The sequence below is a fragment of the Tetrahymena thermophila genome (assembly GCF_000189635.1).
Source record: "Tetrahymena thermophila SB210 genomic scaffold scf_8254691, whole genome shotgun sequence".
In the NCBI taxonomy this organism is placed as follows: Eukaryota; Ciliophora; class Oligohymenophorea; order Hymenostomatida; family Tetrahymenidae; genus Tetrahymena; species Tetrahymena thermophila.
The window spans coordinates 221,358-249,119 of record NW_002476457.1 but is presented as its reverse complement, the minus strand read 5'-3'; the positions used below and the strand labels follow the sequence as shown (position 1 = coordinate 249,119).

At 21.9% G+C, this 27,762-nt stretch overlaps 2 protein-coding genes across 2 annotated transcripts; one reads left to right on the top strand and one right to left on the bottom strand. All coding sequences in view use genetic code 6, as the record gives it.

Annotated features, from left to right (window-relative positions):
* Positions 1 to 85: 85 nt before the first annotated feature.
* TTHERM_00320450 (WD domain, G-beta repeat protein) lies at positions 86 to 21,658 on the bottom strand (the record flags this gene model as incomplete). The annotated part of the gene is made up of 39 exons (XM_001012944.3): positions 86 to 124; positions 176 to 330; positions 387 to 703; positions 756 to 1,276; positions 1,387 to 1,563; positions 1,617 to 1,907; positions 1,956 to 2,535; positions 2,720 to 3,119; positions 3,246 to 3,875; positions 3,932 to 6,437; positions 6,688 to 6,849; positions 6,908 to 7,105; positions 7,161 to 7,499; positions 7,555 to 7,818; positions 7,872 to 8,285; positions 8,337 to 8,765; positions 8,818 to 9,115; positions 9,280 to 9,854; positions 10,089 to 10,541; positions 11,330 to 11,463; positions 11,520 to 12,315; positions 12,371 to 12,547; positions 12,598 to 12,888; positions 12,943 to 13,522; positions 13,623 to 14,025; positions 14,142 to 14,765; positions 14,822 to 15,202; positions 15,692 to 17,324; positions 17,388 to 17,525; positions 17,581 to 17,742; positions 17,799 to 17,996; positions 18,139 to 18,480; positions 18,532 to 18,795; positions 18,842 to 19,258; positions 19,320 to 19,751; positions 20,002 to 20,299; positions 20,371 to 20,677; positions 20,735 to 20,957; positions 21,149 to 21,658. 39 exons carry the CDS (start codon positions 21,656 to 21,658, stop codon positions 86 to 88), a joined length of 17,058 nt encoding a protein of 5,685 aa, XP_001012944.3.
* A 2,138-nt stretch (positions 21,659 to 23,796) lies between these two features.
* Positions 23,797 to 27,606, top strand: TTHERM_00320440 (Serine/Threonine kinase domain protein; the record flags this gene model as incomplete). The annotated part of the gene is made up of 10 exons (XM_001012943.2): positions 23,797 to 24,987; positions 25,373 to 25,568; positions 25,620 to 25,708; positions 25,783 to 25,847; positions 25,938 to 26,006; positions 26,125 to 26,252; positions 26,312 to 26,589; positions 26,651 to 26,773; positions 26,830 to 26,961; positions 27,022 to 27,606. The coding sequence occupies 10 exons, from the start codon at positions 23,797 to 23,799 to the stop codon at positions 27,604 to 27,606; spliced, it is 2,856 nt and encodes a 951-aa protein (XP_001012943.2).
* Between the last annotated feature and the right edge of the window lie 156 nt (positions 27,607 to 27,762).

Sequence of the window (27,762 nt, the reverse complement as noted above, 5' to 3'; positions counted from 1 at the left end):
AGTATACAATCAAAATATTATTAGAAATATATTTATTTAAATTAAAAATTAGTTTGAGAACGTGAGTTTAAACTTCCATTTTTAATCATAAATTTTCTTTTACTAGGTTGGTTAGTTCGTTTTCCTAAATTATGAAGGAAAATTATAAATATACTGGTATAACAAATTAATTTACTTTAAAAGTTAAAAGTACTTTATCTTAATGAGAATCAGAATCTGTTTTATTATTAGGACTTTCTATGCTTAATTGATAACTTTATTTAGAGAAGTCAATTAAATTAGGTTTCAATTTAGATGAATCCATATCATTTGTAATATTTTTAGTATTACCTTTTTTTAAATTTAATTTAAATATGATGAATTAATATATTTTTGCAAATGTTTACTTTTTGTAATAAATTCATAGTTTTGTTAAAATAATTTATTTTATGGTAAACTAATTTCTAAAGAATTAACAGTATCCCCTAAATGGTTTGAAGTTGCATCTTAATAGAATTTTACTGCTAAATTACTTTTTTTCTTCTTCAATTTATGAAAATTGTTATCAAAATTTATGAGATTACTGCCATTAAATGTTTTGCTCTTATTTTTTTTACGACTTTAACTACTATCTTGTGATTATTCAGGCTAAATAAAAGAGTTTGTTTCAGAAATATTGATATTCTAAAATCGTTATGACAAAAGGATTCTTCTTAGAGAAGGGCTAATTATTAAAATAATATTACAATGACTAAAATTATTTTATTTTAAATTACCTCTATTATGTTTGTTTTCCATTATTTGCATAGCTACTAACATCTTCCTTTGAAATTTTACAATCATAATCTTAAATATTTCTAAAGAAAGGAGTATTAGCATCTTTCTTTTTTCTTTCAATATAATTATGGATATGAAGTCTAAGTAGTTAGAAATGATTAAATTTATTAAAAGGATTATGGTTAGCCTAATAGATCAATAAATATAGAGATGGAGTTGTGTTTTTTATATATTTTTTAATGTAAATAAAAAAGCATGATTATCTTTATAAGATAAATTTTATGAATTTCAAACATTTCTTAATTTTAAGCTAGTGAAAATTAAGTCTTATCAAAACTTCAATGTACTGTTTAATGATTTGAAAAATAACTAAAAATTAGAGAGTGTGAACCACAACTTGTCCAGAATATTATATTATATACTCATCTGTATTATACAGTAATATACTGATAGTAGTGATCATACTACAAGCTTAAGAGCAAAAGATATCTATTTTAAGATGCTGTAATCTTTGATAAGGCTTTTAAAATAATGATTATATTTTTACTTAAACATTAAAATATATTATTATAAATAAATTTTATATTAAATATCCTTGTTATATAATATATTTTTTATTAAAATAATTACCTTCTTTTTCTAAACAAAAATTGAATATATTTGTAAACTGATTAAAATGAGAACTGCTCTAGTAATAATAGCTTCCTAAAAGTAAACAACAAAAAATGCTAGTATCAATCTTAGATACATAGGGATAAATTCCCATAAATAGCTATCTCTCTTACATCCACAAAAGAAAAATCCATACTTTTGTTTAAAAATACTATTTAAAAAATTCCTAAAGGTAGAAAATTATTTACTTATCTTGTTAAATAAAACTCGTTTGAAAATTGTCCAATAATCTTTGATCTTTTCCATATTTTCCACATTAAAATACCTGGAATAAGTAGAACCCATAATACTAAAAAAGGTAATATTATAGCAATTATTAATAATGAATGCTTTCTGCTGTAACACTCTTCTAATAAATAGAAGTTGATATATGACTTCTATTAAATTTATTTGCAAGCTAATGGTTGTATAAGCGATTCAAAAGCACTTTACTAAATGAAAAAGAATAAAAAGTTTAAACATGTGATAAGGGAGTCTTTCTGTTTTACAAAAATAAAATTAATAAAGTTTTTTTCAATTAAATTTACTTTGTATTCAATGTCAAAAGAATATGCTGATGTTTTCGTGTAATATCTGATAATCTTGATAATAATCTAATACATGATGAATATTAATGGAAATATAATAAAAGGAATAAATATCAATCCAATAGACTTATAATAATAAATTGGAATTGATATAGGAAGTCTTTTAAACATGCAATCAAAAGAGTTTTAGTTAGATCTAACAGGTGAAATTAATGATATGATTACATTATAAAATGTATCATTTTAATTAATTGACCCAATAATGATGAATATTTAAAGATATCTGATTAAAATTCTATTATAAAATGATTTTTCACCTATATCTCCTGTTATACCTAATCTAATCAGGCCACATTTTTATAAAATTAGGTTCTAGAGCATTAAATTAAGATTAACTTTGGTTAAATAGAATAAATATGATAAGTAGAGTATAAAAACTAAGCTTAAAATAATTTAAGGTATGATTTTTAAGATATTAGTTTTACATTTTACACAACTAATTCCAAAGCTTACTCTCCCATAAGAATCATTCCAAAACGTTCCTAAAGTATCACATGTTTAGCAAAGAGGACCTATCAATCTATTTTAAAAAAATTAATAAATATATATCCATTTTCATTTGTTGCATAATTAAATAGTTTAAAATATGAAATTAAATTTTAATAAAGATTTTTCATGATTAAAAATTTATTTAAAATAAAAATCTTTAAAAATAAAATAATTTTTTCCTATATTTAAGATTTATAGTAAATTATATATTTTACCCTTCTGAGCAGTAATTAGTTTATTCATTTCCATTACATAAATTTTCAGATTAATCACATGGTATTATGTTATCATCACTTTTGCTTTCTCTCCAATATCCCTACCTTAAGATAATTTAACTACCTCGACATGAGATACTGGATTCATAGTTGCATGGTAAGCATTAAACATTACTCTAAGTATTAGGATCTACAATAGAATAAGTACCATTTTCACATTCGAGGCAGTTTACTAAGGTACAATTCAAGCAGACAGGTTATAAAATTTCCCCAATTTAGCATTTCCTAAAATGGTAATTTAAATAAATTACTAGTTAATCAGTAAATCCTTTATTAGTATCATTATAAAGTAAAAATCCTTGAATAGTAAAGACAGCTTTTCCCTATTTACCTAATTATCCTTTTGCATTTTATTATAAAAAAATATTATTATTAAAATTTTTTTTTTCAATTTTAATTGTGCTTGATCTTTTTTTTTACTCCTTAATATTTTTTTAATTTTTTAATAAATAAATGTCATTCTTACCTGTAACTTGATACTGATTTAAAGTAAAAGAATCTCCTTAAAATTATTTTAGAGTTACTCCATCTAATTTAATATCTCTCTTAATAAGGTCAATATTTTAATTGTTTTACTTTTAGTAAAGTTCCATTAAATTTACAAAATACCCATCAAATTCTTGCTATGTTCTTTATGGAATATCTAATGCATGTTTAAGCTAAACTTTAGACCATTCTTCATCATATAAGTTAATTATTATTTTTTCATTTTATGAACCACTTTATATGTTATGAAAATCATATTCCATTTAATTTTAAAGTTTTTTATCGTTAACTGAAACAAATTTTGGATAAGAACAGAAATTATTTCCAAATATTTAACCACTATTTTCCTAACAAAAATTATTAAAATTGGTATTACAGCTATCAAATTCATCAAAATGTTTGCTTTCTATTAAAAACTATGGTTTAAAAGTAAAATATCTTAATACTCCTCCAATTAGAGCTTTGTTCTTAACAAAAAAGCACTTTGAAAAAAAGATGTCAGAATTATTTAATAATGCAACTCCTCCATTTTCTCTTGCTTTATTGTTTTAAAATGTAGAATTTGAAAGATTTCCATTAGAATTATAATCAAGATATAATGATCCTCCATCTAATTTATTTATAAAAAAAAATAAATATTATTATACAACTTCAAACTTTAGTTACTTTATGCTTCATTTGAATCAAATATTGTATCTTAAACTGAAATGTTTGAAGAAGAAAGATAGAAAACCCCTCCTCCTAATATTTAAGATAAAAGACTATTTTGAACAAATTTAGATGAATTAATAAAAGCTTAACACTATGTTAAACTAATCAGAGATTTGAACTTACATTAGTTTTTACTGAAAGTTACATTTTTAAAGGTTAAATTTTAAGACACTATACTGATCAAGCTAGATTATGATATACTTGTCTCATTATAAATCATTAAATCATATAACTATATCTAAGTAGCATTAAAATCTATCAAATAAGAGCTTTCATCATTGTAAAAATTTGAGTTTATTGTACTCAAAAATATATTAACACTTGTATATTTGGCAGTTACTGTGTTTTCTAGCAAATTGTTGTTATACTTAAGCTTTATTTCGCAATTCATTAGAGCTAAATTAGTATTTTACTAAAATGTTAAGCCTTTTATAGATATACTCTATGACACTACTGAATTAACTAAATATGAACTCTACTCACAATAGTTATTTTCTATTTAATTATTTTCAATTATCAAATTGCTTATTAGAATTGCTTGGAAGAATGAGCTGTTAGTAAAATTGTTATTTCTGATTGTGCAATTCCTTAGTATAAAAGTTGAATTTTAAGATTAATACAAAGAGTTATCAAAAGATATCACATTTTCTGAGTTTACTTAATTTTTAATAAAATTTGAATCCACTAATTCAAATTATTGCGTGTTTTAAACTTCAAATACTTTGAATTATTCTTTCATAATTTATGATTATATTTATAATTATTAAATTCTAAATAATTTTAAATACTTCAAAAACAGAGGAGGATTTAAAATATTTACTTCACATTTAAGTATTTAAAGCTGTTATAAAGTTCCTTGAGTGTAATCTAATAAATTTTCTTCATTTTCAAAATACATGTATATATTGATAATACTTACACTTAGCAAATTTTTGGAGGTTTTAACAGAATTAAAAAAGAATGAGCCAACTACTTATTAATCATTTTTAACTCCATATATATTCAAGTCAATTAGAATATCTAAATTTAAGTTGATTTATGGAAATCCATAGAATGTAAATGCCTCGCTCATAAAAAGATTAAATTAATGATTTCCTTATATTTAGTTATTAACAGTCATGCTACTCCTTAAATTTAAATAATTACCAATAGTCTTTTAAATGTCAAAAAAATTAGTATCATTTAAGTCTTACTAACACGATAAAACACCAGTTACATCTGCCATCATATAATTAATACCTTATAAATTATATGAAATCACATTTATCACATTCAATCCATTTACTTTTGTAAATTACAAATCAATATTTGCAAAAAACTAATTTCTATTTTTAAACTTTTAGGAAATAATCATGTTTTAGGAATTAGTATCTTTTTATCCTAATACAAAAAAAGACTATCCTTATTAGACAAATATTTAATTTTTTTAAATTACAGTAACTTTCCTCATAAAAAAGTTATTTTCAACAATTGAATTTGTTTGAAAAACTGAAATTTTTTCAAAAGTCTTATAATCATATAAAATGTAGTAAAAGTTAGAACTTAGCAATATGCATCCATTTTCTGGAGAGAGAATAATTTATAAATTGCTCTGCCACCTTGAAGGTGTTAATAATTGCTGAATCATTTTAAATTATGACTAATCATCGTTTTAGTAGACTATACAATAATTGTTTTATTTAATAACTACAATTATATATTCTGAATTTAGACTTATCGTTAAAATTTAATTTGATTATTAAATAGTTTTCTAAATGGATATACCAGATATATTTAATTAATACTATGCAATTTTTCCATCTACTGAATAACTATACAATTTTTTATCACATAGAATAAGGTCAATTATCAACTGAGAGTGAACTTAAGGGAATTATTTTGTAATTTTTCCTGAAGTAATATCAATAAAAGCTATGATATTATTTTAAAATATGGCTAAAAACTCATTTGAATTTGGAAAACCTTAATAAAATTTAACTATAGGTAAAGCTGATAATTAAGAATATATCTACTGAAGTTAATATTAATTATTATTTATTTAATTTTTTACTATTCTAAAAGTATTAAGCTGATTATGGTATCCACAGATTATCAAATAATTGATATACAAATTATAAGAACAAAATACCTATTTTGAATCTTCTATAGCCAAAGACTATTTATTAATAACCACCACTTTATTTGTTGTTGCTAATAAAACTATATCATTATTTACTAAGTAAATAGTATTGTTAAAGCAATCATCAGTTCTTAACATAAAACCATTATCAGGGGATTTATTGTTTATCTACCATTTTTACACTTATCCTAAAGATCTAGCATAATAAACAGTATTACTTTCTTTATCATAAGATTAGCTTGTTAAAGATGTTGATCTATAAATTATTTAGGAGTATGTTTAAGCTATAGCTAATTCATAGTCCCAAAATATTATTCTTTTATCATTCGAAAAAGATAAAATCTATAAATAAAAAAAATTAAAAACTCAAACTATTTGGAAAAAAATAATAAAGTTACCTAAATATTTTATGAATTAATCAATACTTGATTTATACTATCTGTGTGGTAATCGTAAATTTTTACTACTTTTAACAACGGAAATGAAAGCAAAACTATTTAATTGTTGCTATCAGTAATAATCAATATATTATTATTCTATTAAATTATTTAAATTAAATAAGGGAAAAAAATATATTAATTTTAATCATTACATAATCTAATAGACCAGATTAGATCTTTGCTTTATTTTAGAATTCAAATAATGGTGCTTGGATATCATCAGATATGTAAGGCCATATTTAAACTGTGCAATCATCACCCATACTTGCAAACCTCTAATTTACTGGATCTAAAACAACTGAACGAACCCAACCCTAATTTAAAACATTAAAAATCTTTAAGTAACTTCATTATCAATAAACTAGAAAATACTTAATGTATATTATATCCTATATTAAAAACATAGATACTCAAGGTTACATTATAGTTTAAAACATTCCCATTTTAATCAGAAACTACAATGCATTTATTTATTTAATCATAGTATCCATTTATTCCATTTAACTAATTAAAGATATTCGGAATATTTTCAATCGTACTCAATTAAATCATAGGGGAATGCCACGAATACTATATTTATTAAATTATGTTTACTTTCCAAAATAATATTAATTAAATGATTTACTGTCATCAAAAATAAAAAATCATTTTCTACATCTAAAATGATTTGAGTAATTTTATATATACCTGCGATTTAATCTAATTCAACTGATAAAGTAAAGGTTCCATTATTCTATTTTCTCCAAACATATAGGGTTCCTTTACTACATCCAGATAGTATTCTATTTCTTCCTATCTCAACTTCAAAATTAGTGACATTTTTGCAAGTTATGGAGCTATGATTTAATCTTTGTAAAAACTACATTTATGGATAACTCCAAATGATAATAGTATAGTCAAATGAAGAAGTTATCATCATATCCCACTCTTCAATAATTTATAATTTGCTAATTATATCATCATGCTTATATTTAATAATATATAAATTTTTACACAATTTTAAATAAATTTAAATTCACCTAAAAATTAGAAGTATTAATTAAAGTATTTGTTGACAAATCATACTACTAAATTTTTTTGTTAAAGGTGTACAAACTCTAATTTTCATAATTTATTACACCTCCTAATACTTTATCATTATCCACAATTTAGCTCATATAATTTGTTTAAGAGTAATCGATTATGTATATTTATAATCCTGCGCCATAGATAATAACATTATATTTAGTATTTATCTAAAATGTTGTTACTCTAGGAGCAAGGGATGCTACCCAATCACTTACCTATTTAAAATTTATAAATAACTCTAAAATTAAATAACATCTTTTTAACTTACTTATTCATATTTTAAATAATCATAGCTTATAATTCTTGAGTTGTTTAGAAGAAAAATAAACAAATTTTTTTATTAGTCGATCTAAACTGATATTATACTGCTTAAATTGTCAAATATTTAATTCTTTTTAATTGTTTGAGTACTTATTTCTATTATGATAAACTAACTGATTGTATATAACACAGTTACATACTTTTCATTTAAAATTAAATAACAACTACTTAATATCTCAGTTAAATTATCTAAATGTAATATTTCATCAGTATTTTTATTGTAAATTAAAATTGAATTAGGCGACGATGTTAAAATAATTAAATATTAATTACTATAACAAATATTTTAAATTTCTTAACCTTTAATTAGACTGCTTACTATTTTGCCCTAAAATTTACTACTTCCACTGAAATCAAAAATCTAAATAAATATTAAAATTATAAAATGACAACTTATTAATAAAATAATTACCTATATAGATAGATTATTCATCACCAACAGCAAATATTGTGAATTAGAGTCAAAAAAAATATATTATTATAAATAATTATTGGCATTCTATATTGATAAATTATAGCTAATACCATCACTATTTTTAGAGAATAAATAACTTTTATCACTAAGCACAATTATCATCCCTTTGAAACTAAAATATATGTTTACTTAAGCTGTATTGACTTGTAGTAATTAGATTTACTGATAAGTTTTTTGATCTAATATGTAAATACCTTTTGTATTGTCAACAATTACAATAATACTGAGAGAGTTATCATAATAAACCTACCCAATATGGTAATTTGAAGGCATATTAAATTAATACAAAAATGTCCCCTCATAGTAAGAAATCACTACCAAATAGTTGAAATTAGTATTTCCCCATAAATAAATTTAATTTGATTACTTTTAATATAGTTAAAATTATTTTTGGAAAAAGTAAAAAATTTAATTTTACCTTATTAACTACCATATTACTACTTTGTTTTAAGTAGTAAATTAATTTTAGAAAACTTCCTTATGGGAAACTAAAATAACCTAATCTTCCTTTATTTTCTATGACATAAATCCTAAATAACTCATCATCAAAGTATATATTATTAATTAACTCCTAATAAACATCTTAGTGGGAAAAGCAGCTTGTATCTTTAATAATCTAACCACTTTTAATATCTAAAAAATATAAACCACTTGAAGATAAAGTTTTTAGTGTAAAGCCATCTACTAAAGCACTCATTTAATTAATTTTAAAATGGCTTTTATTTATTTTAAAACAATAATTAATAAAATAAATTAATTTTTAAACTGTAAATTTTATGCCATTTAATTAAAAAATATTTTATTATTTATAATTTGTTAAAGAATATTTAATGAAAAATTATTATTTTATAATGGTTAATTAATAAAAATGTAAATTTACTCATAAATGCATTTATTAAGGACAATAACTCTGTTTGAATTTTGGATGATAGTGATAAGATATTTAGAATAAAATATCGTAAAGTTCTAATCAATTATAAGTTAAGTATAACTTATATTATTCATATTCTGCCCATCTTAAAGATTATAATCATTAGTATTTAAACTTGCAGTTGATGGGTTAATAACATCAGAAATTAAATAGATAAGAGACTAATTTCCACAAACAGCAATTGATTTATCTTCAAAAAAGTCATAATCATTTATTTAGTTTTAATTACTAAACAGTTATTTAACATCTAAAAAATCTGAATTAATTTGATAAATATAATATTTTTAATCTAAATTCTAGCTTTAGAAAGTTAATCCCATATTTTAGTTAAAGTATAATAAATTTATTTTGCCAATTTTAAAATTATATTATTTTACAATTTAAAACTTCTCCTAATCTATCAAGTAAATTGTATTTAAAGAGGTTAAAACAAAAATATATTCACCAATCAAATCACTCTCGCATTAAATCCCTACAGAATTTAAATCTAATTTTAATTCTAATTTTTGCATTCTTTTGTAAACCTATTTTTATAATTTAAATTAAAGTGTTAGCTTATTAAATAATATTTAAAAAATAATTTTAAATTCTGCCAATTTAAATAAAATTATTATAGATTATTAAAGGTAAATATATTCATTACTAGTATTATTATAGAATATTATCAAAAGGGTTATAATGCTTTATAAAATTTAACAACTGAATGTCAATTAATGATTCTATTAAGAATATATAAATAAATATAATTTTAATATTACTTAATTTTAAAGAACGAAGAATAAAACATTTTATTCAATGTTATAGTAAACTTTTGTACCCAATGGATATGTTAACATTTTAGAAGGAGAAAGTAATATTAAGTCAGCTTACTGCTAATATATGCTTTATTCATAAACATTCAAGTTAGTATCAACTACATAAATGTATTGCTGCTATGATGAAGTTTAGTAATCCAAAGATTGATTTTACAATATAAATATAGAGTGGATATCAATATAATTTTATGAATAAAAGCTGCTACTGAATAAAAGGCTAGCGTCATCCAGATTCCATGCTCCAATCATACCTTTTTATCCATAATTTACCATTAATTAGTATTACTCATTCTATTATCCTAAGTAAAATAACTACCCGCCAAGCACACTGTCAGTTAATATATAACTTTAACAATTCTCTATCTAGTATCCTAAATTAAAATCAAATGGGCAAATCTACTATTTAGTTAAAGTTATGTTGTAAAAATATAAAATTATGGTTGTCAGTATATTTATTTATTTTAGAAAAGTAAACATCTACTTATTATACTTAGCTTTAAATCTTAATTAGCAATTATTGCTTTTTCTTTAACAAAATAAAAAAAAATCAATATTTAAATGAATTAAATTTTTTTTACTTATAATAAATTTGTTTTATAAAGTGAAATAATGAAAAATTATTATTCTTTATTTGATATCAGTCATATAATTTTTTTTATTGATGCTTTAATTCACTTTAGCTTACTTTTAAAAATTTGAAATAGATATTGTTTGGAAATGTAATTTATTTAATTTACAAAAAGCAAAGAAATGTCTAAAAAATTTTTTTATTTTATTAAAAATTATGATCTTATTGCATTTAAAAGCTAATTTGATATTCATGTAGAGTGAGTAATTATTTACAAAATGTAAAATATAGATTAGTTTAATTCCTCATTTTAAAAGATATGATGGCCTAATAAAACTTTTTTTTTCATTCATTTTTTGAATGAAAATTTTTTTAAATAATTTTTTTTAGAAAAATTTTAATTAAAAAGTACATATTTTTCATGTAAAAATGAATATTAAATTAATATTGATATTAGATATGATTTTAAGATAATCATTAAATTCAGTAATTTATTGATTGCTTAAGTGTAGTCACTTTAGATTTGATTATATTCTCAAATTTTGATTTCTAATTTTTTCTAGTCAGTCTAACAAAAAATTATTTTAATAATTTGAAATAATTGAAAATAATTTACTTAATCCTTGATTTCAGGGAATAATGATCTTTGGGTATTTTATTAATCTGGAGAAAGTAATTCTAAATCCATGTCATTTTTATTTGTTTGATTATATTCTAAAAAATTTATGATGGTTCCATTCTTAGAATTATCTATTTTTAAAATAAATAATAATACTTATTTTATTTATTTTAGAAGAAAATATTACTTTTGGTTTTGAAATAATAAAAATTCTAATTATTAATTGATTCTTGTTTATTATTTTCTGTTTAAGATTCAGTAATTTAAGATTCAAAGTCAGATTATTGCATTTAAAGCAATTTTTAAGACATTTTTTGTTTTAATTTATTTTAATTTGGTGAATTGATATTTAAAATAATGCTCGTATTTACCACCTCAGGTATAGCTAAATTTAATTTTTTATGTTTGTGAAAGCTAAATATTTTAGGTTTATTTTCTCTTTAACTTGTACTTTAGCTTTGAAAATAATTTTTAGGTGCTCTGCTATAAAGTAGAGTTTTTCTTAATGAATTGCTTTATGGTTAATCCTCTTTTAACAAGTTTTCTTACTCACTATTTTAACCAATTATTTTCCTTTTTTCAATATAATCCTTTACCCAAAGTCTCAACAATTAAAAATTATTAAATTTCTTAAACGAATTATCTTCATCATGATATATTAATAAGTAAAAATAATATAAGTATTTTTTTAAAAATGTTTCAATACCTAATATTTTCATTAATTCCTTTTTCAATATTATTTTAAAACATTTTATTAATTTTGATTATTTTAATCCATGATAACTTAATTTAACTTATGCATTTAAATACATTAGCAATATCCTCATAAATACTATTAGTTAAAGAATATAAGCTATTACTTATCCACAGTACAGAAATATATCTGAATCTATCACATTCATTAAAATATTTATTATGGTTAGAAGACAACATATTTATGAAAAGAGCATATCAATATGAAAGTAGTTTACCTTTTAATAAGGCTTTAAATAAAATTAATTAGATTTCTAAATTAAGTCTTTATAAAATTGAATTTACTTAATATTTTTACAAAAGTAGGAGATACAGGTACAGAAAAACTAACATAAGTGAAGCCCTACACAGAATATTTTCATCAAAATATTAAACAAAAAATACTAAAATAAGTCTTAAATTCATTGCCAAAAACTCCCATAAGTAAAAGTTTCTCTTGTAGCCATAAAAAAGAAATCCATACTATTTTTTAAAGGAAAATGAATTTTTGAAATATTTAGGAAAAATTTTACCTTTTTTGTAAGATAAAATTCATTTGAAAAGTTATTATTTTGCTTAGAATTAGTCCATATCTTCCACATTAATATTCCTGGTATCAATATTATCCATAAAAATACTGCTGGTAGTATTACTGCGACAATCAAAAATATATGCTATCTAGAATAGCATTATTCTAATAAATAAAAGCTCACTAAATATTGTCTTCCTACTTACTTACAAGTAAATGGCTGAATCAAAGATTAGAAAGAACTTTATTACAAGAAGAAAAAAAGAAAAATGAAACAAACTATAGAGGAATCTTTCTATATTTAAAAATTGATTATGAGTTATTAATTGAAATTTATAATAAAAGTTACCTAAAATTCATTATAAAAAGAAATTTTAGTTTAATGGACAAAGCATCTTAAAATCTTTAAGATCAAAGTATAGATTAAAAATCCTAGTGGAATGATAAGGAAGGGAATTATTACAAAAAATAAAACTTTATAGTAATAAATAGGTATATCGTTTTTGAATTTAGCTAGCATGCAATCAAGTAAATTTTAATTAGAGCTTACAGGTGAAATAATTGAAATTATTTGAACATTGAATATTGGTTTTGGACTTAAAGTTGAAATACTTAGAAATATCTAAAGATATCTAATCATAATTCTGCTATAAAAAGATTTTTCTCCTATTTATGCAGAGGTTCCTAATCTTATCAATCCTAATTTATCTAAAATTAGAGTTTTTACCATCAAGTTCAAATTTACTTTAGTTTCGTAGAAAATATATGTTAAATATAATATTGTTACAAGAGCCAGAAGTATCTATTACATTATCAAATCTGCATCTGTGTGACATTTAAAACAATTATCTCCTAAACTATTGGTGCCGTATGAGCTATTCCAAAATTATCCTAAATAATCACAAGTCTGGCATAAAGGTCCTATTAATCTATGATTTGTTATCAAAATTAAATAAATAAATAAAATCTAAATATTCTATAAAGAAATCTTTAAAAAAATAATTAATAAAGTATTTTTATCAAAATTACCCTTCTGAACAATAATTAGTTTCTTCTTATCCATTACATAAATTACGTGATTTAGAGCAAGGTAATATTTAATCATCATATTAATTAATTCTCCAAAATCCTTTCTTTAAAGAAATGTAGCTACCTTCACAATAATTACTAGATTGATAATCGCATGGTTTGCATTGCAAATTATTTAACTATATCTTAGGGTCTATTATTGAATAAGTACCGTTTTAGCATGTTTAGCAATTAGCTAATGAGCATTATGTGCAAGCTGGTTATATTATCTCACCTATTTAACATTCTCTAAACATAAAATCAATATAAATTGTTAAAGTATCAGTAAATCTTAAACTTTGGTTTGACAGAAGGTTAAATCCGTAAAAAAATAAAACACCTTCTCCTTTATTTCCTAACTAACCTGATTTATTTAAAATAATATTAGACTTAACATATTTTTTTGTTGCAATATATTATGAAAGAAATAAGATAATATTTATTATTTAAAAAAAATAATAATAACTACTAATTAAATACCTGTAGATGAATACTAATTTAGCTGAAATTTGTTTGTTTAAAACTATTTTAACGTTGTTCCATCTAATTTTAAATTTCTTTTACTAATATCTTATAATTATTTTATTTGGTATAATTCTTTAAGCTCAACTTAATAATACTAAAATTCTTATATAATAGCTTGTTAATCTTTTTCTGAACTTTACATTTTTACAATATTTCCCTCTTCATCAAGTAATTATATTTCTAAAATTTAACTTTATGTACCACTTTGTACATTATAAAAAGTATAAGTTCCGTTATTTTAAATTGTTTAATTGTTTATTTTAGCACTTTAAGGATAGGAACAAAAATTATTTCCATATAATTAACCTTAATTTTATGTACAAATGTTTTAAAAAATGGTTCCACATGAATCTAAGAAATCATTAGATTAGCCTTTTTATAAGAATTAAGGTTTAAAAGTTAAATACCTAGCTACTCCTCCTATTAATGCTTTATTATTTAAAAATGAACTTTTTTTAATTTAAGCATCAGAATTGTCTAATAATAAAACACCACCATTTTATCTGGCAATATTGTCATTAAAAGTAACATTTTAAATTAACCCTTTGCACTCATCAATAAAATAGATACATCCCCCATCTATGTAATATAATTAAATTATTATTAAAAATTAATAAATTTTTAATCTAAATTACTTTATGCAGAATTTTAAGAAAAAATACTATTAGAGATATTTACAGAAGAAGATGTAAAATAGAAAACACCTCCACCTGACTATGTTTCAAAAAGGCTATTTGAGCTAAAATAAGATTAGTCTATAAATACTTAGCTTTAATTAATTGTAACAGGTGATTAATTTTATGATTAAGTTCCTTAAATACTGAAATAATTCATTGAAATATTCTATGAAATTAATGTTATTAAACTAACTTGTGAATTACTAATTTGATTTTTTATGTCAGTTGCTTATAGTAAAATATTAGATGAATTAGTTTTTATCATATAACTACCTGGAGCTAAATATTTATTTTAGTTAATAATACTTTTTGAAATCTCTAGGCTATTATCCCCTACTTCTATATTAAGTGATAAAGAGTTTTACAATTACTTCAACAGTTTTTGGTTATTTATAATTGCTAAATTGATGTTGTTATTAAATTAGATTGCTTAAATTATAATATTGGTAGTTATGAATGATTATATTAAAAATGAGCTTTCTTCACTATAATTATCAAAAATTTCATTGCTCTCAAACAAAATATTTGCTAAAAACTAGATTTAAAATATTGTGCTTTAGTTAAATTTATTATTTTTTAATTGATTTCTTCTAAAAATAAACTGCGAGGACTTATTGTAATTAATTGAATTATTAAAAGTAAAGAAGGTAGGAGCATTAATTTAATTTTCAGCTATGTAGCAATCTTCGATTATTAATTATTAAGTATTTTTTATAATGAAGGTATTTTAATAAAATGAAATATTTTACTTTGATATACTTACATTTTATAATAGAAATAACTCCAAATTATTAATAGAAAAAGGCTAACTGTTAAAAATAATTTAACTTGAAATAAATTGGACTTGCTATAATGTCTAATTATCTATCTAATTTTGTTAATCTTGATCTTTGAGTTCAATAATCAAATTTTTTAGTTAAATAACTACTAAATTCTATGATGATAACAATTAATTCATATAGAAGTTTCCACGAATTTAATTCTACTAATTAGTACCCTATACAGTTAACTAAACAGACATTTAGAATTTAGAATTTATTTAAGGGAAACCATAAAATGTAAAAGGTTAGCTCATAGCTAAATTAAACAAATGGGGCATAGATAAATTATTATCAATTTACAAGTTGTTTCTCAAATTTAAGTAATCACGTATTCTTTTGTAGATGTCAAAAAAATTAGAATCTTACATATTTTGTTAGCAAGACATTTAGCCAAGTGTATCAGTCATTAAATGATTAAACCCTTGAAGGTTAAAAGAGAGTACATTTACAATATATTGCCCACTGATTTTATTTACATTAATTTTTATGTTTTCATAAAATGAATTTCTATTTTATATTTTTTAGACCACTCTCATGTTCTGTTGTGAAGGATCACTTGAAGCGATAATGATAAAAGATTGTCCTTACTAAATGAAAAACTAATTTCCTTAGATCAACGTTACTTTTCTTTTCATAAAGTTAGCTTCCACTAAAGAACTACTTTGATAAATATATTACATTTTAAAAGATTAATAATCATATGAAATATAATAAAAGTCAGAGCTCACAAGAATAGTTTAATTTTCAGGAGAAAGGATAAATTACTAATTCGTTTACCAACGAGAAGCCGTTTAAAGAAGAGCTAGTTATTTAAATATTTTTTAATTATCATTTTTATATATTAAGCAATAATTATATATTTTTTGATTCACCAAAATATAATCACTATTTATGATAACCTGGAGTATAGGATAATCTAATTGAATTTATCTATCAATTTAAATTTAAGTTTATAATAAACTATATTAGACTAACTAACCATCATAAGAATAACTGAACATTGTTTATTAATTAAAAATGATCAAATCTACAATAACTTATTAGTGTATTTTAGGAAACTATTTAGTTTTTATACCTGTAGAGCTTTCGATGAAAAAAATTGAGTGATTTACTAGAATAACTATTAACTCAGTTGAATCTTAAATACCATTTTATAATTTATACAAAGGTAATTCTAGGTTTTGTGTATAAAGTTATTGTATTTAAAATTCAAGAGAATTTGATTTAATTAGTTAATAAGATATTAGTTAATTGTTATATCCACAAATAATTATATTTTACTTATTAACACTGTGAGAGCATTATGTACGAATACTTTACAATACCTATAATGAGCTCTTTTTAATCAACTTAAGCTACTTAGTTGTGGCTAAAATAAAAACTTCATTATTCATCATAAATATTGTGTTATTAAATCTATCATTATATTAAAGATTAAATCCATTGTCTGTTTATTCACTTGTTATCTACCACTTTTACACATTTCCTTCTGATCTAACATAATAAACAGAGCTTTCTTCTTCATCATAAACATAGCTCATAATTGAGGTAGATCTATGAACTATTTAGAAGTAGCTTTATTCGATCCCAAGTTCATATTCCCAAAGCATAACAGTTTTGTCATTTGAAAATGATAAAATCTATATTAAAAATATATTAAAAATGTAAAGGTATAATCAATTAAAAAGTGAATTTAAGTTTACTTGAAATTAATTTTTATTAATAATGAAGGAGTTTATTTTAGCAACATGTGAATCAAATATTTTAAGCATATAAAGTAAAGGATATTAGAGTAAAATTATTCTAAAATTTGCATCCTAAATAATTAAAACCTAATTGTCCTAAATTTAAAAAAAGAATTTTAAAATCAGTAAATAACAAAAGTGAATAATCTACTAAATCTAATTTTCCATCCTAAATTTTTGCTGTGTTTTTAAATAAGTAATAAGGAATTTAGCTTAATTAAGAGTTGTATGGCCAAATTTATATTGTACAATCATCGCCCATGCTTGCAAACATCTAATTTTGAGGATCAATTACAACTGATCTAACCCATCCCTAAAAAGTAAAAATGATATATATTCTTTTAATTAACATAATTTGTTTAAAAATACTTAGTGAATAGCATTTTATTAGTTAAAAATATAACTCCTTGAAGTAATATTATAATTCCAAACATTTCCATCTTGCTCATAAAGTATTATGCATTAATTAAGTTTGTCATATACTGCATTTATTCCTTTTAATTATGCTATAGCATTGACAGATTACTCTATTGTGTTTAGCTGAAGTATTAATGGATACCAATTCCACTTTATTAAATTTTAAATTAGATTTTTATATTACAAATTATGCTTTAAAGATAAAAAAATAATTTTAACGTTTATTTTTTATCTTATTTGGATAAATTTTGCTCCTAATAAATTTCAAATATAAATTAAAAATTTAATTTACTCCAACTAAGAATAAATAATCATTCTAATAATCAACAATAATTGTGGTGACATTCCAAGATGACAAAATATGTTTTAAATTATTTCCTAGGTAAAATGTATTATTTAATTGATATTTCTTCCAAATATAAATGCTTCCATGCTCACATCCTGAAAATATTCTATTTCTTTAAAGTTCTATTTCAAAATTATTCACTTTTCCACAATCTAATGGATCTTGGTAGAGTCTCTACTATAATTATAATTAAGGGTAGCTCCATATAGCGAGAGTATTGTCAAAAGAGGAAGTTATAATTATATTCCATTCGTAAATTATAGTCATTTGAGTAATGATATTATCATGCTAATTTAAATTTTAAATATTTCACATATTTAATAATGTTATAAAAATTACTTATGATTAAGAAGCTTGTAAAAGATTATTTGTTTATAGATCATATTAATAAATTTTATTAGTAAAAACAAACAAACTATTAGTTTAATAATCTACAACTCCTCCCTATGCTCCTTCAGTAATTTTAATTTAATTAATTAACTTCTTCTAAGAGTAATCAGTAAAAAACATTTATAAACCAGAACCATAAACAATCATTTTATATTTTATATTAATTTAGAATGTAGAGACATTAATTGAATTAAACGGTGTCCAATCACAAACCTAATACAAAATGATTCAGTGAATTTATTAATATAAAATAATTTACTTATTTTAGATTGATTATATCATAGCTAATTATTTTAGAGCTTGATAATAAGATTATGAGCAAATTTTATTATATATCAATTTCTATTTTCGAAACACTGCTTAATTCATCTAAAACATCGGTTTTAATAATATTTAATGATGACATATTGATAAATAAAAGATCACTTACATTAGAAATAATTAAAAGTAGTTTTTCGTTAAGCAAAAGCAGGCATTAATTAGGCATCATTGTTAAATTGTTAATAATGTTTTCCTCGTTTGTTAATTTATTAACAATTACAATTTAGTTTGGATAATTCATTAAAATTACTATGTATTATTCTCCAAAACAAATATTTTAAGTTATTTAATTATTTTTTAATGATGTTTATAAATTTTTGCTCACTGTATTGTATTAACTATTTATACTTAGTATCTAAAATAAAATATAATTAAAAAAATGTTTTTCCAAATAATATTAGGAATAAATGAATTACTTGTATTGTTTCATCTGCTTTAGCCATTATTAAAGAGTTTGAAATTATATCAAGGTAAGTTTATTAAAAGATAAACTGATTTATGTTTAGATCAATAGTTGATATTTAGCCATTAGCTTGATTTTTAGTTAATAGTTATATAGTTGATTAAAATACAAAAATGGCTCCTTACTAATTTAAAAAAATTTAGATCTGGTTGTTGTAAATATCTTATTCATAAAGCAGTGAAAATTTTTAGGAGCTAAAAATAGATATTTTTTAAGAAGGATCAACAACTATGATAATATCGATATTATTATTGTAGTATACGTTATTAACAATAAACTAATCATTAAATTAAAGCTTACTCAAAAATGTACCATCAATATATGAGGTTACAACTACAAAATTTGAAGGTCCTTATGTACCCCAAATATATATTTGATCTTTTTACTATTTTAAATAAATATAAATATGATTTTTTATTTAGATATTAGATTTTTAAGAATTTAATACTTAAAAAACTAAACTTATTTTAAATAATGTAAGTTTTAATTTTATTTAATATTTTAGAAATGTATATAAACTAGGTTATTTTTTACAATTAATTTTTTTTAATTACGAATTTTCGCGATAATTAATTTAAGTGTTAAATAATGAGGAATTGGGTAATTAAAAAACATTTAATGAATTTATTATTTACTTTATTGTACACACCAGCACTATTTTAAGAAAGGTTGTAGTACTAGGTTAAATACTCACCTTTAGGATAACTAAAGTAACCTAACTTTCCTTGGTTTTCAAGAGCATAAATTCTAAGCAATTCATCATCAAAATATAAAGCAACTATTTTCTCTTCATACACATCTAAGTGCTTAAAGCAACTTGTATGCTTTTTTATTTACCCATTTGATATTTCTATAAATAAAAGACCACTTGATGATAATGTTTTTAATAAAGAACCTTCAATAATTGCATTAGGTTTGAGTCCAACAAGAAGTCTTTATTAATAAAAATTATAATGATTAAATATTTATCTTTGAAAGGAAATATTTGGATTTTAAAAAATTACTATGAAATTATATATTTATTCAGTTAAACTACTCGATTTTTGTTTACTACTACAGTTATAATTTATGAACTACCAAAAAATACTGTGTAATCATCTCCTATAATTAAATTAGTGTAGTTTAATTAATTTAAATCCAAACTAGGCTAAATATTTTTATAATCATAATCAGTTGTATCTATTCCTGTAGTTGATGGATTTATAATTTAATTATCAAAAGTAATTAAAGAATTAACTCCGCATGCAATTAAAGTATTGTCTTTTTGAAATCCATAATCATTAATTTAATTTGGATTATAAAATAATGCCACTATATTATTTAAATTGGAACTCAATTTAAAAATGGTGTATCCTGTATTATTTTTACTTAAAAATGTTAATCCTTAATTAATATCAAATCGTAGATATATGATATTTCCATAATCAAACTTAAATTTTTATTCTATTTAAAAGGAATTTTGATTAATCATATAGATTTAATTTTAAGCTGATAGAATAAATATATATTCTTAATTAAAATCACTTTCACACTAAACACCATCAGAATCTATTTCTACTGAATAATCTAAATTATTTTTTCTCTAGTAGACCTTTTAAAAAAAATAATAATATTACTTATTACTAAAAACAATTAAAATATTACAAGTAAAAAAATCATTTAAATACTTTAGATATTAAAATGAATTAAATTAAGATATACCAAAAACTATAAACTAAATATTTCTATTTTAAAATCAAATAAAAAGTATTCTGAAAAATTAATCATTAAATTTTATATTACCTAGTTATTTTAAGGATAAAATAGAACATTTGTTTTAATATTGTAGCATACTTTAACTGATAAAGGGAAATTATTAGCAATAGGTGAGCCTGTTAAGATCAGTTTACCCTGCTATTAGTAAAGACTTTACTAGTATACATTTAAATTTTTATCTAGTATGTATACAAATGACTAAGATATAGTTTTATCAAATATCCCAACATGCTTATCAACATAAATAGAATGAAACTCAATATTATTATCTTAGTAAAAGTTTGTAGTATAAAGAAGACTTGCATCAGTTAAATTCCATACACCAAATAATCCTGAGCTACCATAATCAACCATGAGATTAATAAATTGATCCTAGTATTTAAAGTAGAACAATTCTCCACCAAAAATTACATTTTCTGTAACCATTCCTTAGCAGTTCCTGGAAGTATACCCTAAGTTGAAATCGAAAGGGCATATTTATTAAAGAGATAATTTAAACAATAATGTAAAAATTGTAAGTGTATACAAAGAGTCCATTATTTTAATCTTAAAATTTTGAAAGCTATTTTACTAAATCTTCTTTAATATTTACGCAGATTTAAGCTAATTATAATAATTATTGTTTTATTAATTTTAATTATTATTTGTTTATTAAGTTATTGCATGTATATTAAATTTCAATCAATTAATTAAATCAATAAAAAAAGTAATCAAGTCTAAGAATATTAATTATTATTATTATAATGGATATTTTAAGAAAAAATTTTCCCTTCGCTAAATTAATTTAATATTTTATATTAATCCTTAAGATTCATTTATATTAACTTAACTATGTTAATATTATTTAAAATTCGGATAGCTTTTTTAATCAAATATCTTTTATAATAATCTAATATTTTAATAAAAAAAGCATACCAAATAATATTTACTGTATTAATTTTGAAAGCAAAAATGTTTGCAATTTAGAAACCCAATATTAATTTCTAAAAAAAATGTCAAAAAAATAGATATAATAATTAATAAATAATTTAAATCACAAGTTTTCCAGTAGCTTAAATTAAATTTTTTTATTAAATTAAATAAAATATTCTTTTTTACTAGCGTAATTTATACATTTTTCAATATTTAAGAGTGTAATTTCAAAAATAGAAGAAAATAATTTGCATCCATTACTATTTTATTTTTTGATTAATTTTTAATGCATTTACTAAAAATATAGAGCTATGCTTTTTCTTTTAATAACAAATTTAAATTTACAAAAAAAAATATTAAAAATAATTTTCTTGAAAAGAATTAGAAAACATTTCTTCTCGATGATTCATTTTATCATAAATTTGGTTCAAAATTTTATCAAAATCTCTTTACATTTAAGTTATATTTGTTTATTTGTGATATTAAATAAGAAAACAAAAAGAAAAAGGTAAATTTTGATTTTGAAATTAATTAAATAATTACTTAACTAAATATATTTTATTTTAATTAAATTAATTTATCAAAAAAGATGGTGAATTTTAAAATTAATGATATTTTTTTGAATAAATTTTAAAAAATAAATTCATATTAAATTATTTTTTTATATATATGAATAGAAAAAGCTAATTATAATAAAAAATTTATGATTATATTAATTTTATAATTTAAAATATAACTAAGTTAAAATTAATTTCACTTCAAATTATAAAAATAAAATAATTATTTTCAAATAAAATATCAAAAAAATAAAGTATTTTTAAATCATATATCAAATAAATGGTTATAAATGATAGAAAATGCTATGATATTAAGTTTTGAAGAAAATAAAAGTATTACTTTTATTATAAATAAAACGAATGGTGTTTTAGGAGTAGTTAGAAATGCAAAAATTTAACAAATAGAAAAAAACTAAATAAAGAAAAAATATGGAATGCACATTTTTCTAACTATTAGGATGAAATATGTAAAAAATTAGTAGTTAAAAACTAAATCATGATTTTATCCATAAAAATATCAAAAATTTTGTGAAACATTTAGAATTGATCAAATTATAAAGGAAAAGTTAAGAATACAAAATAGAAATGAAAATTAAAAGTAAACAGAAAAAGCTAACAAACAAATGAAATAAATAAAAGATTGGAAATAAAAAGCTGGTAAAGGCATTCTGCAAGTTAATAATAACAATTAAATTTGGTATGCATTTTAGTTATTAATTGAAAATCAACCAAATTATTTATATATTATTGTGTTTGTTGTTATCACAAACAACTTTAAAAAATATAAATAAATATATTTTGATTAAAAATCAAATAGTGATAAATATCAATTAGTCAGACACCTCTCAAGAAACAAATTAATTAATTAATTAATTAACTAATTAAACTAAGAAAAATAGAATAGCTGAAAATTCGCATTTGATTTCTTATTGAAAGAAGATTTTTTTTTACTAACTCAAGGATTTTTGAAGTAATATATAAACTATAAAATATTAGCTTGAAATAAATAAGAAGACAGAGATACAATTAGAATCATTTTAATAATAGAAAGAAAAGTTAAAACATTTTCGAATACAAATATTTAATAAACAAAGATATTTAAGCAATTTTTGTGATAAGGAGCATTGATTTGAAAGCAATTTTAGACACAAAAGGACAAATATTAAATCAAATTACAAAAATCTTCAGCTACTTGGTAAAAAGGGCATGTCTCATATACAAGGAATAAGAAATTTAAAGGAGCTATACAATTACAAGTACTCAGATAAATTAGAAGAAGGCATAAATATGAATTAAAATAACTTAATAGGAGGAAGTAGTGCTAATGGAAGCGGATTTAATTCTGCTATTGGCTCTGCTCGTGTTAAATTTCCAGCCTTCTCTGCTACTCATAACAAGAATAAATTTATGATAGCCAATTCAGCAAATGTTTCTTAAAAGAAATCTTTAAACTCCTCCAAGCCTAACTCAAGGAATGGTAGTATATTTATTGAAAATGCAGCATCATCCAGCAGTAATAACCCAAATAGTAATTTAAACTTAAGCGGAACAAACACAAACATGATAAATAGTTTAATGGTTAGTAATAATTCTAACGTTAATAATGGTAGCAATAGTGTAAACATTCCTAACGTGAATAATCTCATGCAGAATATTAATTCAAATATAAATAACTAAAATAATAGTAGTTTGAATGCAACAAACATAAGCAGCTATCTTAGCAATACTACTTCAGTTATCAATCCTTACAGCTATGGAAATAGTTAGCCTGTCAACAAAAATTCCCAACCTGAAAAACCAAAAGTAATCTCCTTGCATTTATCATAATAATAACAGTAATCCTAACAAATATCTCATAATAACTCTCATATTGCTGGAGGAAATCACTCAAATTACCACTCTCCAGTTCCTTCTCCTCATCACATGTCTCATTCTTAATATCTAGCTAGCAGATCATCTCGTAGAGAGTATAATAATTCTATGTACCAGCCTTCAACTTCTCTGCAAATTTAAGGAGGATAATAATAAGGATAGACTTAAGGTTATTCATAGCAATAATAGCAATAATTGTAAATTTATTAATAGTAGTAATTATAGCTTCACTTATAGTAATAGCAGCAACAGCTCTAGTAGTAGTAATAGTAATCTTACTATCATCCTCATAGTAGCAGCAGCGCTCCATATGGAAATTCTTCTGGTGGAGCTGGTTCTATTGGTGGATACAATGCAAGCGGAATGCCTAATAATCATCACCACTCTTACAGTAGAAATAATTCAAGGAATGACAAATCTATGGATAGAATAGACTCTCATAGACCTGAATCACATAGAGACCGTTCGACAAGCAAATCTAACCAATAATATCCACCTTAACCTCCTGCTCAATCCTATCGCCAAGTAAAAAATATATAATTAAAAGTAAAAATACTTAATTATTTACTAGAAAAATTACTTAACTTATATGCATGCAAGTGAATAAACATAAATGTTAAATAAGAAAAAATTAAAAAAATGGAAACTTTTTTGAAATTTTATCTATTTATAGGTTTAAAACTACCAAAAAATAGATGGAAATAAAGAAAAAATAATAAATTAACACCTTTTGAAATGGAAAATAAGAAGAATCTTTTTTATTAAAAAAATTGGTTTCATTCTGAAATCCCTTAACTTTATTTCCTCAATTTTAAGATAAGGAAAAATAAAATTATCAAATTTACCATTAATTTTTTTATTATATAAATCATAAATCATTCAAATTTTATTTCATCTTTTTGTTTTAAAGTAATAAGAGCAACAACTACTTGAGAAATATAAAGGGACACCATTTATGAATCACATATTCCTTAATAATTTCTAGACAAATGATCAAATGCCTGCTAAAAGCGTTTCTAAAAACTCATCAAGAGGAGTCGAATCCCGAAATGAATCGCGCTAAAACGAAAGATAAGAACCCTCCCCTATGAGAATTTAAAATTCACGTAAGTCTATTAATTTATATTGATAAAATGTAACTATTTTAAATATTTTAGTTGACATGAAAGATCCATACTACTTTGGTACGATGAGCAGAAATATGTTTAATTTTCACTATGTAATTGGTAAAGGAGGATTCGGCAAAGTATATTTTTTTATAAATCAATATTTTGTTATTGATTTAGCTTAATATAATTGTTTTAATTTTAAATAAAAAAGGTGTGGAAAGTTGATAGTAAAAAAACTAAGAAAGTTTACGCGATGAAAGAAATGTCAAAATCAAAGTAAATATTTATATTTCATAAATCTTTTTGATTTTTATTGAAATTAATGTTAATTTTTATTTAATCAATTTTAAAAATTTATAAATTTAGGATTATAACTAAAAGAAGTGTAAATTCTGTTATGAGTGAAAGATAATTGCTTAGCTAATTAAAAAACCCGTAAAAAAATATTTTTAAAAAGAAAAATTAATTTTTAGAAAAAATTTTATCAAAATTATTAAATATTTATTAAAAATCATAATAATTACGAAAATATAATCTATTTTTTTTAAATTAGATTTTTAGTTAACATGAACTTTGCCTTCTAAGATAGAGAAAATTTATATCTAGTCATGGATTTGTTAACAGGAGGAGACTTAAGATTCCACATAGGAAAACATAGAAGATTTTCTGAAGTATAGACAAGTAAACTAAATTACAATTATAAACAATAATTTAACACTAAATTATCATTTAATATTTAGGGTTTTTCATTGCCTGCATCATGATGTGCCTAGAATATCTTCATTTAAATAATATAATTCACAGAGATATAAAGCCTGAGAATTTAGTTATGGATGATTCGGGTTACTTAAGAGTGACAGATTTAGGTATTGCCCGTGTTTGGAAACCAGAAAATTCTTAAGATACCTCAGGAACTCCAGGATATATGGCACCAGAAGTAATGTGCAGATAAAATCACGGCATAGCTGTTGATTATTTTGCTGTGGGTGTTATTGGATATGAATTCATGATGGGAAGAGTAAAACTTATATTGTTTATTTTGCACTTGTATTTATAAGTATATTTTATTTTTTTTAAAGAGACCATATCTTGGCAGAAGCCGTAAAGAGATTAGAGATTAAATTCTTGCTAAGCAAGTTCAAATAAAGAAACATGAAATTCCTGATGGGTGGTCTATTGAGGCTGCTGATTTCATCAATAGAGTAAATTTTTTATTTTAAGATGACTAATTATTTATCTATTTATTTGTTTTTTAAAGATGATTCAAAGAAAGCCTATGAACAGACTTGGTATAAATGGTCCTGAAGAAGTAAAAAATCATCCATGGTTAAGAAATTTCCCATGGTAAAAATTGTAAAATAAAGAATTAGAATCACCCTTTGTACCTTAAGTAAAAAATTAAGCTAAATAATAAAAATTATTTTAAATTTTTTCTAATATTTTAATTAAGTCTATAGAAGATAATTATGATTATCGCTAATAAATTTCACTTGATGATAGAGATACAAATGAAGATCTAAATTAATAAAATGGTTTACTACTTAGAAGAAATTCTGTTTAAAGTAATATTTATTTTGTAACATTATAATTAATTAAATACGCGAATAACTAAAAATAGATTTATTTGCTGGTTACAACTATGATGGAACTTAATCAGCTAAAAGATAAAGTAGTAATGGTAGTAGAACAGGTTCTACAGCAGCAACTCACAATACATACAACACTCATTCTGACCGTAGTAATTCGTAGCTATAGTAATATTTAAATAGTAACACAACTAACACTAATAATAACTCAAATATAAATTCAAGTAGAGTTGTTATGCAAAATCCTTCAAGATAGCTAGATGATTGAGTTATTTTCTGAATTATTTATAATAAATTAATCATAAAAACTCATTAAAAATTAATTTGAAATGCTTAAAAACTAATTCAAGCTGTTTAAATAAGTAAATAATAATACATAGGTTAAATAATAATTAACATCACTAAATATTTTTTATTTAATAATTCAAAACTTTAAAAGTTAGCTTTGAATAATTTTATAATAATTATTGATTATCATATGCAATTTTTATATATAATAAATAAGCTTATGCTTTAATGAGCTAAAATAGAACTCTAAAGCAATAAAAATAAATATTTAACTTATAATAATAATTATTATATTATATTAATCTATTAATACATTT